Source organism: Haemaphysalis longicornis, unplaced genomic scaffold (assembly GCF_048455015.1).
Source record: "Haemaphysalis longicornis isolate Haplotype H1 unplaced genomic scaffold, Haemaphysalis longicornis Haplotype H1 scaffold_9, whole genome shotgun sequence".
Lineage (NCBI taxonomy): Eukaryota > Metazoa > Arthropoda > Arachnida > Ixodida > Ixodidae > Haemaphysalis > Haemaphysalis longicornis.
Window position 1 is genome coordinate 66659779 of NW_027526460.1, and position 18438 is coordinate 66678216.

General features: G+C 47.6%; 1 protein-coding gene across 1 annotated transcript; it reads right to left on the reverse strand.

Moving 5' to 3' along the window:
• Positions 1-7765: 7765 nt before the first annotated feature.
• Positions 7766-11163, reverse strand: LOC144151693 (uncharacterized). Its single transcript, XM_077682815.1, has 3 exons — positions 10995-11163; positions 9257-9614; positions 7766-8058 (listed from the first exon to the last, which is right to left on the reverse strand). Exons 1-3 carry the CDS (start codon positions 11062-11064, stop codon positions 7827-7829), a joined length of 660 nt encoding a protein of 219 aa, XP_077538941.1. The 5' UTR covers positions 11065-11163; the 3' UTR covers positions 7766-7826.
• Positions 11164-18438: the final 7275 nt, after the last annotated feature.

An 18438-nucleotide genomic window follows, 5' to 3' on the forward strand; every position in this document is an offset into this window, starting at 1 on the left:
TTTGGTCTGTTTGTATTGCAGGTCTGTCGAAAAGAGAATTTATTTAATCTAGTTACAGCTAGGACTTGTTGAGGTTAGCTATTTCACGGGTCGACAGGGCACAGAATAAAGCAATGTGCTGCAGAAAAAGCGAAGGGAAGATCCCACGTTTTGTCTGTTTGTGACTCGATTCAGCCACTTGGCCAAAGTGAAATACAAACTGCACTATAGTGTTACATTTCCACTGCCAAACCTAAACATCTAAGTTCTATGGCAGTGTTCATACTTGTCAATATTGTTGAACAATAACAAGACACTACGCAAATATAAGGCAGAAAATCAATACATAAGTGGTATTTGTAGTTTTCCTTTAATAAAAAATTCATAGATGCTGCATTTTTCGGATACGAGATGAAATACTACATGAACGGTAGAAAACCGTCGCCTGCTGTTGCCCTCACTACTACAGCTCGTCGCGGCATTCATGAAATCGAATGGAAACCGCAACGAAAGGTTCCCCTAAAAAGGATCCCCGTTCCGGTTTGAATGCTTGTGGAGTTGGGCAACGCGGTTCTGTAAGCGGTATAGTAGGGTGCCTCAATTCACTCGCATCTCCACCGTACGGCAGCGCTCACATCCAGACACACGATTCGGAGCAGTGGAACACAGCAATTTTAAATTGACTTGAGCAAACCTCTAGCGTGCTATCTTTGGAGGAACGAGGCGGGAGGGGAGCAGCATGAGGGGTGAGCGGGAAAGAGAAGGAAGGCATTTACTTACCAGGGCTACTAGTCGACTATCGTCGACATTTGCAACAAAAGTAGCAGATACGCGGCCATTTTACTGAACTGCAGTACTCATCGGGTTCCCAGCTGCAGTGTCACAAGTCGCAGCTCAGTGCAGTCGGCGCGAAATTCACCAGCTGAAAAATATGCCGAATGAGGCGACGTCCGCTCATCGCCCACCTGTACGTGTTTGCATGTACAGCACCTGGAGCGGCCGCAGGGATCACATGTTGGCTGCTACATAGGATCTATGGGCCACATGGCAGCTACATGGGATATATGGCTTTAAAAAGTATTGAGTTGTAACTGTTGTTCAACGTAGATTGTGGCATGGGTTAACAAACTATGAAAACTACCTTCTGCCGAGAGCCTGTCTACAGGGGCTTAGCCAGGGAGGGGGGCCCACCGGGCTAGTACCCTTCCCGAATTTCTTCATACTGGGTGTGCGGGAAGTTGAATCGGCCTGAAGGCCTACCTAACGTCGCGTGCAGAGACGAAAAATGTTTTCAAGACAGCCTCGTCTATTTTAAACTGAAAGCAGACCAGCCCATTATGTTATCCATTCAGCCGCTGCCTATGCTGCACCAGAAAACATATTCAGGCTCGTACATCGCAAGGCTCAGAATGGCTTTAACTGCTCCATTTCGCGCTTAATGCGCCGAGCTGCGGTAGGTTACACTGTAGCCGGGCAACCCACCCGCTACTGCAGTTCAAGGAAATATGCGAAACCACTGCTTTTTGCCCTTCGTGTACTGCCTGCACATGAATAAAACTATACAATTCCCTTTATTGCGGAGCTTTGCCTTTTTTGGCCCTACTCCCTTAATCCCTTGACCAGCCTCTTGGTTCGAATCAGCATTGTGTATTTTTCAAAGCGCGACTTTGCTGAAACGATGTCTGTTTGACTAAAAGGCGGCAAATAGAATAAAATGTAGGGAATGTGCAACAAGGTTAAAACTGAACAGCAATGCAATCAGGTGTTCTTCCGAGTATGCTTAGTGGTGTTACGAGCACAAAAAAGACTAACAAAAGGCGATTACGGTAGAAAGAACACGCATGTTTCGATCTTTCACTGCCATGTTATACGATTGTGCCGAAGGTAGAGTCCCGCGCGATTTGAAGGTTTGCGCGGGAGCTCTGATCAAGAACAGCAGCAGGGCCACTGTCCAGAATCAAATTTCATTGAGAAGAAAGTACCAAGCCACCTTCTCCCATTGTTTGGTTCCTTAAGCTCGGATCACCCTTCCTTTATAAGCTAGGTATATATTAAGAGTGAGCTTTTTATGGGCTCGCAATGTCCGTTGATGCCCGTCACGCCAGGCGAAGGGACCCCGCGTGGCCAAGAGATGGCGCCAGCGCCTCGACGGCCATCCAGGCAAAAGTTCCCCGTTGTGCCGACAGATGGTACCACCGACCCGACGTCCGTCCAGTGCGTGACATTGGCTACTTAGACGGGGAAGAAGAGTCAGTCTAGCCCCTATATATGCACCTATAAACTACCAAACCTTCGTGGGTCAGCTACGAGGGGGTGCAAACGGCGGCCAATTGCGTTGTGAGCTACCCCCGCCAATGCGAGAGGTGGCTTCCAGCGTGCCGCATTCGCCAAATACCACTGCCGCAGTGAAACGAAAAGCTGCTGTACCCGATCTTGAGTTGTCGTACTCCTTCGGCGGTACGAGCCCTCTGCTCACCCGCCACCATTGGACCCTTACGGCGGGCCCAGAAGTGCTCCCGAGACAGTGCGACGGCCGTGCTGTGCGCCATCTCGGCTCTTGCGCGAATGCATGTGCTCAAGCGCCGGGGCATGCGGTGACCTACCACCCCAAATATATTCACCAATATACTACCATGTATACCTCCGTGGATCGCTTTCGAGTACGTACAGACGGCCACAAAATAAAACGGACCAAGCGAGCGGTGCGCGAAAACTATGGCCGATACCCCAGCGCCTGCTGTCCGGATTGCTGAACGGGTATATGCGGGTCATTTGAGATTTAGTAACGGCAAGACAATTTCCTCAATTTCAGCGGGAGCGCCTCATTTCTCCCGAAACCGTGGGACACCTTACGCTGCGCGCAGAGCCGGCGTGACACGAGTACTTGCAGCGGCCGGCAGCGTGAAGCATCTTCCCAAGCCGTGTGATGCTACCTGTTAAGTTTCGGTATAGTGCGTGCGCTTGAGCTCGTTTATCGACTTTTTGTTGGATCTGCCCTAAATTGGTATTAGAGGAACCCGACCATAAAGGTTTATGCGTGACTGAACGGTTGCCCGCTGGCACGGGACGAGCGGACAGCTAATACTAAGCATTACTGCGCTGCGTATCGTCATAAATTTGTTATTCAGGGCAGTTATTAAGCGTCGTCGGCTGTGGTTTGGCGTCGTCGTTGCCTTCAGCCTCGCTCTAAAAGGGAGAACGAAAAGGGTACCGAAGATAGCTGGAGCAGGAAAGCAAAGAAATAAAGTATGGCGAAAGTGTGCGGCGTTTGGGTGGGGCTGTCATGGAGAGGAGAGCGCGAGACACGCTCCGCGGCGGTTACACACTGCGAGATAACGCCAGATTAGAGTGCACCCTCACGCCTTCGCTGATAAGGGCATCAGTTCCTGAGACGATGGAAGTGCTGCCCGAGCAGAAGTTCAGCTCTGCCAACGCCAGAGTTCCGAGCTGCGCGCCGCCGAATCAGCAGGTATGCGCCGTCACCGTGAAGACTCTGAAGTTCGCGCTGTGTTCAGAGTTCGCCTTCCGCAATGTCGTAATCGTAGGCCAATTTATTTTCCGTCGACTAATACTTTTGTCTATTACCCGCCGCGGTGGCTCAGTGGCTAAGGCGTTGCGCTGCTGAGCACGAGGTCGCGGGTTCGATTCCCGGCCGCGGCGGCCGCTTTTCTGATGGAGGCGAAAAGCAAAAACGCCCGTGTGTACGAGATTTCGGTGCACGATAAAGATCCCCAGGTGGTCAAAATTAATCCAGAGCACTCCACTACGGCGCGCCTCATCGCCTGCGTTGCGTCGGCGCGTTAAACCCCACAATCAATCAATGAATACTTTTGTCTATTACATTATTAGACACATCAAACGCTTTAATTTTGCCGCATATGCCTTTTTCTGCTAATTTAGGATGTAAACGATTGGTGGCTTTCGCGTTCGTTTTTCCTGGTTTTGTTAGCTTTTACACGTCTTTTTTTTGACATTTTAAGGCGGTGCAAAATTGACAATGCAAATTTTGGTATTTCATATTTATTCTTTTATTTTTATTTGGTTTTCATATAGCAAACGTTTATCGACCAATTCTATAACGATTACATGCGCTAAGTGGACCGATCATGCATTTTTGGGCACATACACGGAGTTGCAGTGTTTGTGTTGTGGGGTACTCGGCAAGGTATGCTTAGGCGTTGAAAATGCATGATGAACATCCGTGAGGCCTGAACGTGACTCTTAGGCTATGTTCAAACTACCGACGCAAAAGCCATATAGTGATCTATGGACGTATAAAAACGGCGCATCACGCAGTTCGGTTGGCTGAGATGTGAAATGACGTCATTGTCTAAAGCTATAACGACAGTTGCGGCAACAGTTTGAACCTGGCCTTACTTGGCTTTAGCGCATTCCGCACTCTGCCAGGAATAGTGCCTCTCGCTCATGGTCCCGTGTAAGGCCAAGCCGGGTGCCACTTCGGAGAGAAAAGAGGCCGTGCGACTGAAATCTGATTTGCATTGACAGGCGAAAGACACGTATGCGCGCTTAGCTATCGCAACAGCAGCCGCTGCAGTAGTCCGTTTTATTTTCTGGCCGTCCGTACTTACCGCGACAAAAAGATCCCTACAATCTATGTAGGGAGCGCCTGCGTACAATGGAAACGACAGCTACAAGGTAGGGTAAATGGATACCGCCATATTCTATGTAGCGTGGCAGGTGTTTTCCCAGGAACCCGCGAAGGGAGAGAAGTTAATTTATACCTCAGCTTCAAAAGAGATGTGCTAGTGTAGTATAGAAGAAGGCGCATTATGTTCTATGGCAGGGAGAAGCTCACTTAAAAACTGCGGTGGAAAAAAAGAGTTCTCTTACGGGTTGCGGTCGAAGCACTTGTGCAATAGCGCTTGCTGCAGGCATTAAAAAGTTTAACTTGTCCTTCGGCTTCATGACTGAAGAAAACAACAGGACAATTAATGCATTATAGACAGCTTGGCAAATACATCTCATTCCTGGCGTAACATTACAGGTAGAAAAAGCACGCGGATAGGAAGATCAAAAGAACCGACTTATTTAGACAACAGATGACACAGAGCGACCATTAAACGAATTTTATTTGCACGGGTATCCACTACACGATGATGATGATTACGGCGCATCCTCTGGAGGGGATTTAGCCACGAAAAAGAAAAAAAGCATCGATAATGACGCTTGACTTGAAAAAAAGGCAGGATAACACCTTTTGGTTCACACGAGAAGGTAGGGTGTTATAAGCTTTAGTAATCTCGGCATGATGGGGATCCACGCACAAGCTGAGGACTTTGATTATATCAGTCCGCCAGTTTCCGTTGTTCTTGAAAGTCCCCGAAAAAAGTAGCTATCATGTGGTGTACAGTCCCGACCGTTTATTCGGACGCAGAAAATTCGGAAACGCATGTTTATTCGAACTCATTCGCGGCACGGCCTAGTTGTCTCATTGAAGTACATGTATATCCTAGACCGATAGTTCGGACGCCGCACAGGACACGTTTTGATTTTTCGGGCTCCAGCTTCGGTTCTCTCACGGCACCTGTGTGTCCACGTGGCATAGGCGCGGCCCATCACAAGGGAGGTGTCGGACTGCCCGAACTGTAAGAAATGTGGTTGATCCTTTTTTCACGGGAATCGGTCAAACACGAAAGTGAAAGGTGCCTTCACAGGAGCATCTGAATGATTATTGTGCATCGAGATGAACTTTCACATAGCTATTTATATTTCGTCGGTATGGCACCGTTACACGCACCAACATTAGGCACTGGCTCATACGCGCCAGAGCATTGCGTAAATCCGATTGAAACCCCAGGCACTCGCAAACCCTGCGAATGAAACCGCACGGGTTGTCAGCGAATCGTTTGGTGAAGGCACGGTCCGCTACAGCAAAAGGAGCATGATTTGCGGGTCGGCAGCAGTTTTGTGGGTGTACTTGGCGAGCGACGTCCTGCTGGCGGGTCGCTTCAGCAAAATTGCGACCACATTGGTCCTACTCCGTGGTGTGTGCGCCAGACGCTTGCGTTGAGGCGAGCTTTGCTTGTGGAACGCGGCGGCGGCGTTTCACAAGGGAGCGGCATTCTACTTAGGCGGTGGACGGATAAACACAGCAGCTTCCGCTGCTGTCTGCTGCCCTATCGAGGCGCCAGCTATCGGCGCTCATTAGCGTCACGACGCACTACGTCGCTTCACCTCTCCTAGACGGCAGCACCATCTGAATGGAGAAATCCGAGGGAAGGACATAAGCGCGTTCATGCAGCTGCCCGGGCGTGACCTCGTGGCTCAGTTAGCAAAACGTTTCACACTTCCCGGTGCGGTCGATTGATAGTGGGCTTGAATCCTAGCGCAGCCGCGCCGATGGGACTTTTATTGGGGATGTCATTTCCGTGACAGATATGACGTCGGTGGGATTTATGTACCCCGGAATAAAACACTTTCGTGCTAAAATCGAAGAGGCCCGTACGTGTTTGCGCATTTTGGCTCTTGTGACGGTCAGTCGTTTGCTATGCTTTGTGTACCATTGTGTCTGCTTCATGGTGTACTAAGACTTATCTTCTGAAATGTCTCCGACACTCCCCGTGCCACCACGGCCACTTTCGGCGTCTGGACTGCGCCCTCGGGAGCTATCCGGAGTTACAAAAAATGAGGCAACAACCAGACACTCACGGTGGAGAAAAAAGCTGCCATTATCAGTCAAGTTGAAAGCGACCGACCGGAATGCGAAGTTGCTTGTGGATTTTCTGTGGCAAAGCAAACCGTGTCCAATTACTTGAAGAACAAGCCTGGTACATGTTTCGTGGTACATATACAACACAAGGGCATTCTCTGTTAATGTACGGAGGTGACTCGCCAATAATTAGCATCTTCCTCTTCCTCCTGATCATCATCATCACCACCACCACCACCACCACCACCACCACCACCACCACCATCATCATCATCATCATCATCATCATCATTATAATCAACCTCGTCATCATCATCAGCCTATCTACGCCCACTGCAGGAAAAAGGCCTCTTCCATTATTCTTCTATTATCCCGGTCCTGTGCCAACTGCGACACATTTATCCCCGCAAACTTCTTGATCTCATCTCCCATTCTAACTTTCTGCTGCCCCCTGCCACCCTTGCCTTCCCTCCACTCTGTTACCCTTAATGACCAGCGGTTATCTTGCCTTCACATTACATACCCTTCCCACGCCCATTTCTTCCTCTTAAATTGAGCAAATATGTTCTTAACATGCGTTTGTTCCCTCCCCCACTCCGCTCTCTTCTTGTCCCTTAATGTTACACCTGTCATCTTCTGTTCCATTGCTGAACAGTGTTCAACTGAAGTGTTCAACTGTTGAAAAGGTTTAACAGTTCAGTTGAAAAGTGTTCAACTGAAAATTTACACACTTTTAGTGAGCCTCCAAGTTTCTACCCCGTAGGTGGGTACCGGTAAGATGCAGCTGTTATACACTTTCCTCTTCAGGGACAATGGTAGGATGCTACAAGTAGGATGGCTTTTGCAGGATGGGTTCCTTCCGCTAGCAAAGTTCTCAAGGCTGAACAAAAAACACCCCATGACATGGGCTTACGAACAAAGTCCTATACACTGCTAATGTTTGCGTGTGCCATTAACGCGTGGTCAGGGCTGTAGGCCAGTGGCTGGGAACCAAGAACAGCCAGCCCCACAAAATAAACACAAATTATTTACAACATTTCTTGAAGGCCTAATCGGGAATTGTCAATCAAAGTGAGAAAAAATAAACAAGTGATTGACACGTCCGTTATCCGTAGGTTTCTGCGTACGTTGTTTTAATACAATCTGATGAGATGAACCGGCGTCTTCAGGCGTAGAATTAGAAACTTCCGGTTTCGACAAATCGGTTTAGTTTTTCTAGAGCCTTCTTTACTTCAGTACGAAGAAGCTTTTCTGCCAGTTCGGGCATTTGCGGCTTCAGGAACTCCATGAGCGTTTTGAGTATGCTATCTAGGAATTTGTCCTTAGGATTTACAGCACGAAGATGCACTTCAATTCCACGAGGAAAACTCATCCGGAAGTTGCGTAGCGTGAGCTTCGCTCGGACGTCTCTGCAATACACAACAAAAATGAATACATATAAAGGCAATGCTCTGGTTTTAACGCTTGTGGCTACAATATCTGCTGCAGACTAGGTGAAGTAACAATTGTAAATATTTATTGCATGACATGGGCATCTGATAGGAGCACGAACGGCACAGATGCGGGCCCCATTTGCTACACGGACAGCTTTATCGTAATGAAAACGTTGCGCATCCGCTACACAAATTTTCTTATTCGTTCGTCTTCGAAGTGATCCGCTTGCAGTTGACAGCTTTCGGGATGCTTGGACCACCTTTTTGGCTCCCAAGCCATCTGAATTTGGAAGTTTTCGGTCAGCGCAGGACAACCCCAACTTCAAAACAATGCTCTTCCACCGCCACCGGCCGTTCCGCTTGGCAGCGGCTGCCTTGCATGCCAAGAAGCCATGTAGGTATTTCGCGTGGCAGCCTTGCTTGCTACAAGGCTGTCATGCGGATACAATCAAACATGGATACCTAATGCCGAGTCTGTAACATTGGCAAGATTGAACCTGTCCTGGTCCAAGGGGAGTATGTTTTGTTTCGAGGGATCCGACAACGTGTGTCCCGCCCTCTGACGCAACACCAGAACACCTCACTGAACCTTTTACCCACTTGTCGGTATCATATACACCCTCGGGACAGCCTCACAAGCACCTTCAACCCCTTTGATTACAGCGAGCACGCCTAAAATATTTGAAAGTCTATTAAACAAGACTTAATTTAAGTGGTCTGTGGGCGTAGCCGACACGTGTAGGGACTCAACCGCAGCCGCCCACTGCCTGATATCCACTTTTTTTCGTTCCCTTTTTGCACACAAGGCATTCGACCTCTCCCTTCAAAACCTATTTATTGGTTGTGTTTGTAAACAAGGAGGCTCGTTGCCCAAAGGGGGTTAGGGATTTAAAGGAAGGGGATAGCTGAATACACTCCTTCATTCATTCCTAGCTAGCTACCTGTCTAATCCTTGGAAACCGCATACGATTCCCCCTCAGGCACGAGAAGTACACACAATGCTTATTATACCCTTTTCCCAACACCGGCTGTTACCGTACCATTTATTACTGACTACTTGTTTCATAGTCAAAGATAGTTTTCAACTTTCAGATATCTGAATACGCAACTTGCTCAGCTAGTGAGTGGAAAACAAGGTACCATAAGTTGGCTAAAAAAATGTATTTCTACTCACTCCTTTAGCTCCAGCCAAATCTTGGCTCCTGGAAAGAAGGCTCTAAGCTGTATTAGATGGCGGCTTAGCACGGGTCCGGAGAGCCTAATCTTGTATTCCGCCTCCGTACGCCCAAGTCCGAGGTTCAGGTTAACCGCGACGCCTTCGTTTACGGCAGAAAAGAAGACGGGGCCAGTCTGATAAACTGTACTCAGTCCCATCAGAACGCCGTCAAAAAGGTGCATTTTGCCGGGAGGAAACGTCGTCGGGTATTGATCGGGTAATTTCATGGGGTCCAGCTTCTTCCACACAACAACAGCATGCAGCAGCTTCGCGAAGAACCTGCTCCCTTTCTGAAGGTTAGGCTGGTTGTTGGAAGCTGCAAATAGAAGAATGCGGCGAGAGTTTCAATGTCGATTAATGTAGCTTAACGAGGAAAAAAAGAACATTGTTTATCCCAACGCTAGGCAAGGCATATATATTATACAGTAAATGTTCGCTTGAACGGGCTTCACTTAAGCTAAGATTTCAAACAAACGAATTGTCCTTAAGCGCCTCGCCACCAAGATAGAGCACCGAGTATAAATATGCTTGAAAAGGACACATTTTTTTACCTTTAGTGTTGTACGCCTGACTGAAGGAAAATATTGCTTACACATAGTTACGTTGCGACATATTTGCATTCTTTTAGTTACCTATTCATAACCCTTCCGAGCAGTTCGTTGGCAGTCCACAGGTGCACTCGCAATAGAAATTTAAGGGGAAAATTATATAGGTTGGCATTAAAGCAGTTCTAATAGTCCAACACGGCAAAAAGACGAATAAACAAGGGCTATTGGCTATTTTTAGCGTCTTTATATTGCAACGCCTATCCGTAACTGCAGATGATAGGCCCTGCCGTTAGGAAAATAGGGGGGAGGGGAGCAGCGGTGCGAGGAGAAAGAATCTGGCCCCTATCATTAGAATCCAACTTTGATACCGCTATTAAGGAGAGGAGAAGGGAAATACAAGCACCGTGACCTAGTCATACACGACTGTGTTTTAACAAGCAGCGGCACCCATCTCTGCGAAAGTGTGGATGGAGTAGACGGTAGCGTACAATTTCGAGCCGATTTGTGTTACTGATACAAGCTTCTAAACGTTTTCGCGCTTTTTGCGTGATTTCAAAGATTTACAATTTTCGATTTAAGCTTACATTTTGAAAGCATGGGCTTTCGCGTGGAGAAATTTGCTTTGCAGCGCGGAAATTCAGCCATATACACTAACAACTGCTGCTTTAGGGTATGACGGCAAGTTGTTTTTAGGTTTGTTGTGAGCCGTAATGCAAAAGATTAAGAGTCTTCGCCCTTCGGTATAGCATTGTTTGACTACTCTCATGGACTCGGCTTTTGCTTGAGAAGATTGCGGTTAAAGTCGGTGGCTCCTCATTTGATTTGGGTTATTCAAGCCAAATTGAGTAATGCTGAACAAGCACTAAGAATAGATTTCCTTTTTTGTCAATTTTTTTTTGGCGAAACCGTAGCAGAATACTCGCTGTTGTGACATCATGTAAGATCCTAAATGGGTTACCTATGCGAAAAATATCAAAGATATTTGAAGGAACATTCACTCAAGAAAATAAGAAAAGGACGCCCCAAAAACAAATCCCCACACATTAGTTTAGCAACACTCCCCACGGCGCAGCCCTACAAATGCCACAACTTCGTTGTGTGAAATCCCACTGGTATTTTCGGGAGTACGAACAAAACCTTGATCTTACCTGCTTTATGGCTGCAAAGTGCGGCGATAAATACAAACGCCACTATCACTCGTCCTTTGCGAACCTCCATCGTTGATCAGAGTCCCAACGTTTCGACGACCACGCTTACGGAGGCCAAACATAGGCTTCTAGAGAGTGTTTTTGAGAAAAACGTTTCGGAGAAAAAAAGCGCATGAGCTGTGAATACCACCTTCGCTCGTGCACACTGCTTTCATGGATGTGGCTAGTGGGCTATTGTTATATTGCTTCCTTGCTATTCAGTAAAAGAGAAAAAATCACCTTTGCGGCATATTTGGCCGTTGCAGTTAGTGAGAAAAAAGTTGCTTTCCATAACGAAATTCGTATTAGGGTTGATAGTTGCCTTATAACCCGCTGATAATTGCCTTAAGGCGACTGAAATATGAATGTTACCGTCCACCCCTGTATGCCTGAACAAGTTTGCGAATTGTACGTGAGACGTTACAAAAATAAAGCAGTTGTGCAGCATAATTGTGTGGCCATTTTCTTATATTTTTAGATCATCGCGGCTTCATCACGCGTGCGCCTCCTTGAATTATTATTCGCACATTCTGTTCCGGCGAGGCCTATTGTACTGGCGACACAGCTGTGCTAAGCAGCAGGCCTGTCGGCTAGCACACAAACCCCAGAACGCTCTGACAGTGCACCGTACTTTGAAGTGAAAATTGCTTGCAAAACTCAGCTATGCGCAGTAAAAAGTTGGACTCCCTTCGCCGTTTTTGGTGACCAAAACTACCAAAGTTCTTCAGAACACAACGTAACTCATTCGACCTTACTTATATATTACGTCGTTTATTTTACTGAAAAGCTCGTTACGGCTGTGTTCCGTGCTTTTTGTTCCGCCTAACAAACACACGGTGTTTCCTCTCTTTGCCGGCGCTTTATACACGGGGGTACCCCGTTTCTTCCGGCTTCCCCAAGGTAGAAGTAGTCACCTATTCTTAAGCACAAGCCGGGGGCTGCACGTGTCTTTTCAGCGCGACGGGTGCGTGCGTGTGCGTGTGTTTTACTGTTTATTTGCTTCCTGGATTTCTTATTCGCCGCGAGATCAACCTGCAGGTTTTATACGCTGGCGTGGCGCGCAAGCCGGCAACCATGTGCGTCGCCATAGCGACGAAGACGCGACGCTCTGGCGTGGCAGCGAAAACATTTTGCCGTCACACCGAGCTCTAAAGCATTACCCCGATGTGGACTACTGTTTCACGAAGCATCGCACAGCCTGCCAGTCGCAAGATGGAAGTCGTTGGCACAGGTCAGCTGATTTCCAGCTGCCGTTTTTTGGTATCGCCTAAATCGGCGCGTGCCTTTCCTTTCGGCCGCTTGCCGATAGATGTCGCTAGTCGCCCAGCTAACAGTGCCTGCACTGGTGTGCCGCCTTCGTATCTCAATCGGCGTGCCCATGAACATCCGCCATTGCCTCGAAACCATTATTGGCTTTTGTACTAAACGACGCTGCCGTGGGCAAGGTGCGGCCGCACATGTGTTGATATCCCTGTTTGCAGGCAGCTGGGCTGCAGTGTAGGCATTTAATGGGTCATGCTGCTTCCTTTCGCAACCGTGGCTCCATTCTCCAGAGGTGATTCGGAGTTCTGTACGGCAAGTGTTGCATCAACGCACAGTTTTACTGCGATTACTGATATCTCTTGACGCCACAATACAAGATTGGGTGGTCCCAGCGCAGGGGACGGACGCCTGCACCGTTTATTTTCTGTGAGCTTCGGTGGGCACTGTCATAACGGTTTTCAGGGTTGACAGGTGAAGAAATTGCCGGCTAAACGTTTAGGTGAATATCATCGGCAGGTGGCGACAGCGTCGCTCTGCTAGTATGGATGGTCCGCTGAGCGGTAACGTGTGAATGCACGCAGCCCTCGCGTGTCGTGTTCATTTTGCGCTTTATGTGGCATAAAATGCGTAGGAAATAGTGGTGTGCTGCAGTTCAGTTCATAAAAGTTCACAATATTGTATAGAAGCAGCAGTAAGCTTGCAATACTTCTCTGAAAAAGCGGCGACGCGTCGAGAATCACTTCGACAATCACGCGTCGAGAATCACGCGTCGACGCCTAGAATGGAAGCGCTTTCGCGACGATGAATTCGCCGAAATGAATAGCATGGCGCATAAGTGCATTTACGAGACATGATTCATTACAGTGGCTTGCGATATTCGTTAGCATTTCGATGTCAACCCAAAATTTCTCAATCTTTCTGAGCCTGCAGATATAAAGTTTGAAACAGGAACCTGTTGCGTCCAGCCATATGTCGAATATTTGTGACGTTGAAGGCAGGTTTCATTATTAACGCTGTAATATAAGTTATGTCGTGCTTCCTTCCTAATTGAAGTTGTTAATGAAAGTGTTAACTCTTTGATACCCAGCGTTGCTGAGGAACAGCAACCAAAACAAGATTTATTTCGCCCGGTCTTCATGGGGATTTTGAAATTTAACACCATATATTGACAGCCGTAGGTACCCGAACTTTCAAAAAGTAAAAAGAAAACATGGCAGTACGTACGTTTGACGGATAAAAACCACATTTGTTTTTGCGGGTCGACTCGCATCCATCCCGGTGGCAGGGTGGGCTCATGAGCGGTAAGCGAAATAGTGTGATTTTGTTGTTATTACAAATGGGAAAATGCAAACTTTACGTGTACAGTTGAACCATTCGGGCTCCACTTGAACCATTATTCATGCTGATAAATGTAGCATTCCTGTTGAACTGGTATATGTTGCAGCAAGTGCCCAGTGAAACATCATTGCGTCCGTCCTAATGAACGTATTGGTTTTCTCGCTTCATATTTGTGATGTAGGGAGTACTTTTAAATCATAAACATGCTTTCGCGATCAAAAGCAAAATATTTAAGATTCGGGCATAAAACGGTTAACGCGCCTACCGCAGTCAAGATCTCGTGTCTTCATTGATTAGTGCAACGTGACTAGTGAGGATACACTGTTGTGAAGCAATCTTTTTGTGTGCCTACCTTAGAGTAAGCAGACCGGCCACGATTTTGATTATTCCTGTTGTCTTTCAAAGTTTATATGTGCCTGGAACAGCGAGATTTGTTTGGCACGCAACAAAAAGTAGCTTACACAATCTGGCATGCAACAGTGAGTTACAAAACAAGCATCACTGCAAAAAATTTGCCCAGTCGCTGGCGTGGTAAAATGCCCCCCCCCCCCCCCCCCAACGTGCTTTATAAACATAGCGCAACAGGTTCCCAAACAACTGTGCTATGTTGTCGATTGAACATCGTGTTTGTGCTAAAATGTAATATTTTAGTTCGGATAAAAAATACGGGTACAAAAATTATGCACGGTTTTCTTTTCCTAAAGATCCGGCGGACGTTCCAGTCGCAGCCCGACGAGAACACGTTCAACGCTAAAACCGAAACGCTGGCGTGAGTATTACGTCGCGGTCGAAGCACACTGGGTAGTGGCGTAGCCAGCAAAAATTTCGGGGTGCGTTACACGCCACCTGTAAAAAAATAAAAAGAAAGAGCTTGCCCCAAACAATGTCTCAGTTTTTTTTCATCTTTCTCCTTGTTATTTTCGCGTTTACGTATGGAAATGTAGTGGCGTATCCCCTTCTGCATGCGGCAGAACTATTCTATTCATGAACGGGTGCCTACCATTATTATCAGTGGTGTTTGCACTGCACCGTCAGTGCAGCGCGACATTGGAGATTGAACATGTCTGCGAGCCTGGGCGGTTGTTTTTCATCGCTGCTTCCTCTCATAGTCGGACGTACGCGTCAGCAATTAATGCACATTTCTTGGATTCTAACATAAGAAGCCACATCCGCTCTACCGAGTGCACGGCTCCCTACCACAAAACATATTGAAGCGGCGTGTAAATAATATGAACGAAAGATGGCCGAAAGGAGGGGTGATGTGACGCTCAGAAAATTTGGAGAGTTTTTGTGACATCAAAACACTCTCCCCCACCTCCTCCGCACCCCCCCCCCCCCCCCTTCCGCCGTCTACGCCCTGAGCCTGCGCCTCGACTGTGTAATGGTGAAAAGAGCAGGCCCGATCGAGGAGTATGGAAAGCATAATAAATATCAGGATTACTTAGAAATTAAACCGCCCGTCTGTTTTTAGGAGGTTGTTCAGACTTAATGGCTCGCCTTTTGAGAACACAATTTAAAGCCGGCATTGTGAGAGCAATAAAAGATATACAGAAAGTCTGGTGTCGGCGTCCGTATTGTTCAAATTATTTGTGTTTTGCCTGAGTTGACGATTAAAATGAGGTTACACTATATCCTTACATTTTTTTTTCTAATTTTCGGGTCAATTGTAAGGGGTTCAGACCAGGTCAATTTTAACCATACGGTTATGCGGAGCAAAAAACAATTTTGGACCAGCTGATTCATGTCGAGATTTAAAAATAAGCTGCATGAACATGAGACAAGAATGGAAACAGGACAAACCCATACTCATCAGTGCTTGATTCGAGCGAAATTACTGGCTGAAATAGCCTAGCACAAATAACATGCGAAAAGGCACACAAAAGTTTCTTAAACTGTCAGAAATGTATCACGGGGGATTATAACGGCGATTACGCAGTAGAACCTCGATATAACGAAGTTCAAAAAAATTTGCAATTTTTCGTTACATGTAGGTTTTGAGAAACGGCTTTCGGGAATGAAGCAGAAATGAAACCACAATGCTAGGCATCAGTGACGGCGAACTGATCTTTCAAGAAGTAATTTCACAGGGAAAAACGACGTGATTTGTACCGGCTGGCAGCTGCCCTCCCGCGAGCTTGACACTACACGGCACTACAAAGAAGTAATCTTCCTCACCCCCGTATTCACAAACGCAACTTAAGTATGAGTTCTGCCTTTGACACTTTTCAGTGACTAACGCGTTTCAAGGACAGAACGTATACCGAAAGTGCGTATTTTCGTGAACTTGACGCTGATTTCCGAACTCAAGATAGGTGAGTGGGCACTAGCTGGTAAACTGTACCGGGCGGCTACGATCTTCTTTCGCGCCGGCGGAAACGGCTTTAAAATTGCGAGCTTGTCTTGGAAAGACCGGACGCTTCGTTTTATAGAAGCAGAACTCACCATGGAAACACGCACGATAATATACGGTGCGGACGAAAATCGCTCAGTCAGTGCATTTCTCTAGCACATTTTTCCGAAAGAGTGCAAAAAACAATTGCTTGTCAACGCGGCGAATTCGTTACATCAAGGAGAACCGTCGCAACGCCTGCGTTACATACAGGTCTCAAAGACATGGATTTCAATGGGGTGGCAGTGGGGAATAGAAAAACTTCGTTAGATACAGGAATTAGTTGCATACAGGTTAGTTAAATCCAGGTTTAACTGTATAAAAAATAGGGCACTCGCCTGAACACCAGCTTCTTACCATGTGTAAAGTACGCCTCCGTAAATAATTCGTGATACGCTGCTCCACTGCAAAATATTTGGTTTTTGTTACGCTAAATTTTCTCTGTGTTAATAAATGTATGTACTTACGCATGAACCTCGTCGTCTCTCTTGTCTATTTTATAGTACTTACTTTTGTGCTTCCATTACAACAACGACACCTGCTATAAAACACCCTAGTCCATTCCCGAGAGGGCTGACCTTAATTACGCTCGACAAAAATTAGCAGTGGCTTAGTTCGGCTATGCTAGGATATACTTAGCGGTAGTTAAGGTTCAACTGGTTATTCTTAGCTTTCCTGGTTGTCTAGGACTAGCTCGATTATCATGCTTACTGCTGCTTCAATCAAGCGGCTCCGGCGCAGCGTCACCAATCGCCCCAGAGCTAAGCTGGTTCCACAGGCGCACGCCGGTGTTGCTGTGACGCAAGAACCATCCTTTCCACACCCGGCCAGCCCTAGCATGATCATCAAGTGGACCGGGCCGCCACAAGCCGCGTTTGCGCAGCACGGCTCTCCAGGAGCCACGTGAAACAGCTCAACCTCGGCCAGTGTATACCTTACGCTACAATAGTACAATGTTGTGAGCTGGTTTCACTCGGCAAGCGGTGACCGCGGGGAATACGTTTCACGGAACTAGAGGAGCGCGGGATGCCACGACAGCCATTGATTATTATGTTCCGCAATGAATTATGCAAATACACGTTACCAGGTTATCGCTCACTAGCAAACAGGCAGTCAAATTTGTTTTTTTTTTTTTTTACCGCAGGCCCCTTCGGGAAGAAACATTCCCACCTCCCCTCGCGGGAACCCCTGTGTAGATGCGACGCATAGGCGGAGCGGCGAAGGGACCGCGTTTTATAGCGCGCATAACGTTGAGCGGACTGCGTAAGCCGGTCCCAGTCGATGACGACGTTGGCGTACTTGTAAAGCGGCGTGGACTCTAGGTGTTTGAGCCAAGCGTGGATGTTGCTTCGCCGCAGAACGGCACACCGGTTATATGCGCAGCGCGGTCGAAGGAGAGGAAACCGTGGAAGAAAGAGTACTGCACATGCGCCGGCCCCAGCGCGTCTGCCGCGGCTATGACGCAACGTGCCGCGCTATGACGCACCACAATCCAACACAATCCACTTTAATCCAATCCAATCCAAATCCAATACAATTCAAGCCAAGCCAAGCCAAGCCAAGCCAAGCCAATCGAATTCAATCCAAGCCAATCGAATCGAATCCAATCCAATGCCCCTCGCGAGAGAGTGTTCGCTATCGGAGAGGAGAGGGGGTGAGCGGCGGAGAGCGCAGGTTGCGCGGCGGGGAGAATGGTGGAGGGGCGGACAACGCCGACGACAACGCCGGAGGGACAAGGCGAGTGAATCAGATGCTCTGCATCTAAAACGTCCTTCATGCCGGCGCCGTGAGGTCTTTGACGCTGGAGTGCTTGGTGAGGAGGTGTTCCACCTTCTGACGCGTTTCTGTACAATTGAGACTAAGAGCAGTGGCTCAGCTTGAGGTGTTTTGCCTTGTGACGCTTTCCAGCCTTGTCACTGTTGCGGCCTTTGATATAAAAGTGAAGTCGTCGCGTAGTCACGTAACAGCTAATTATAATGCCTTGAGGGAACAAATATGCCGGAAGATATGATTAGGTCGTCGGAACGGTATCAGCCCTTAAGTGGGTTTTACAAGCGGTATCCTTACTCCTTTACCTTCGATGATGTGCACGCGTAGTCTTTGTTCACATAACATGGTTCAAAATGCAACTCGCAGACTACGCTGGTGTCGTCAAGGGGCTTGTCGGCTTTGTGCAGATGGTTTTCTAAGAACCTCCGGCGCTTTTAATCCTTACTGACGGCAAACAAAGGGATCTTTGTGCGCCCTTGACGAACGCGAAGCCTGTCTGGCATCGGGGTGCATGACAGTGGTCCTGTTGGTGCAGCAGCATGCCCCATAGTTGGGGAGATATTAGAAACTACGCGAAGAAGTGCACAAATAATTGAAAACTTGCGCGTTGGTTTATACACGACGAACAAGACGCTGAAATTACGC

Coding starts and splice junctions, on each gene's coding strand:
- LOC144151693 (XM_077682815.1), bottom strand. CDS start 11,064: ATGGAGGTTCGCAAAGGACGAGTGATAGTGGCGTTTGTATTTATCGCC. Junction 9,615..10,994: donor ACTTTGCAGCCATAAAGCAG/GTAAGATCAAGG, acceptor TTCTATTTGCAG/CTTCCAACAACCAGCCTAAC. Junction 8,059..9,256: donor ATTTGGCTGGAGCTAAAGGA/GTGAGTAGAAAT, acceptor TGTGTATTGCAG/AGACGTCCGAGCGAAGCTCA.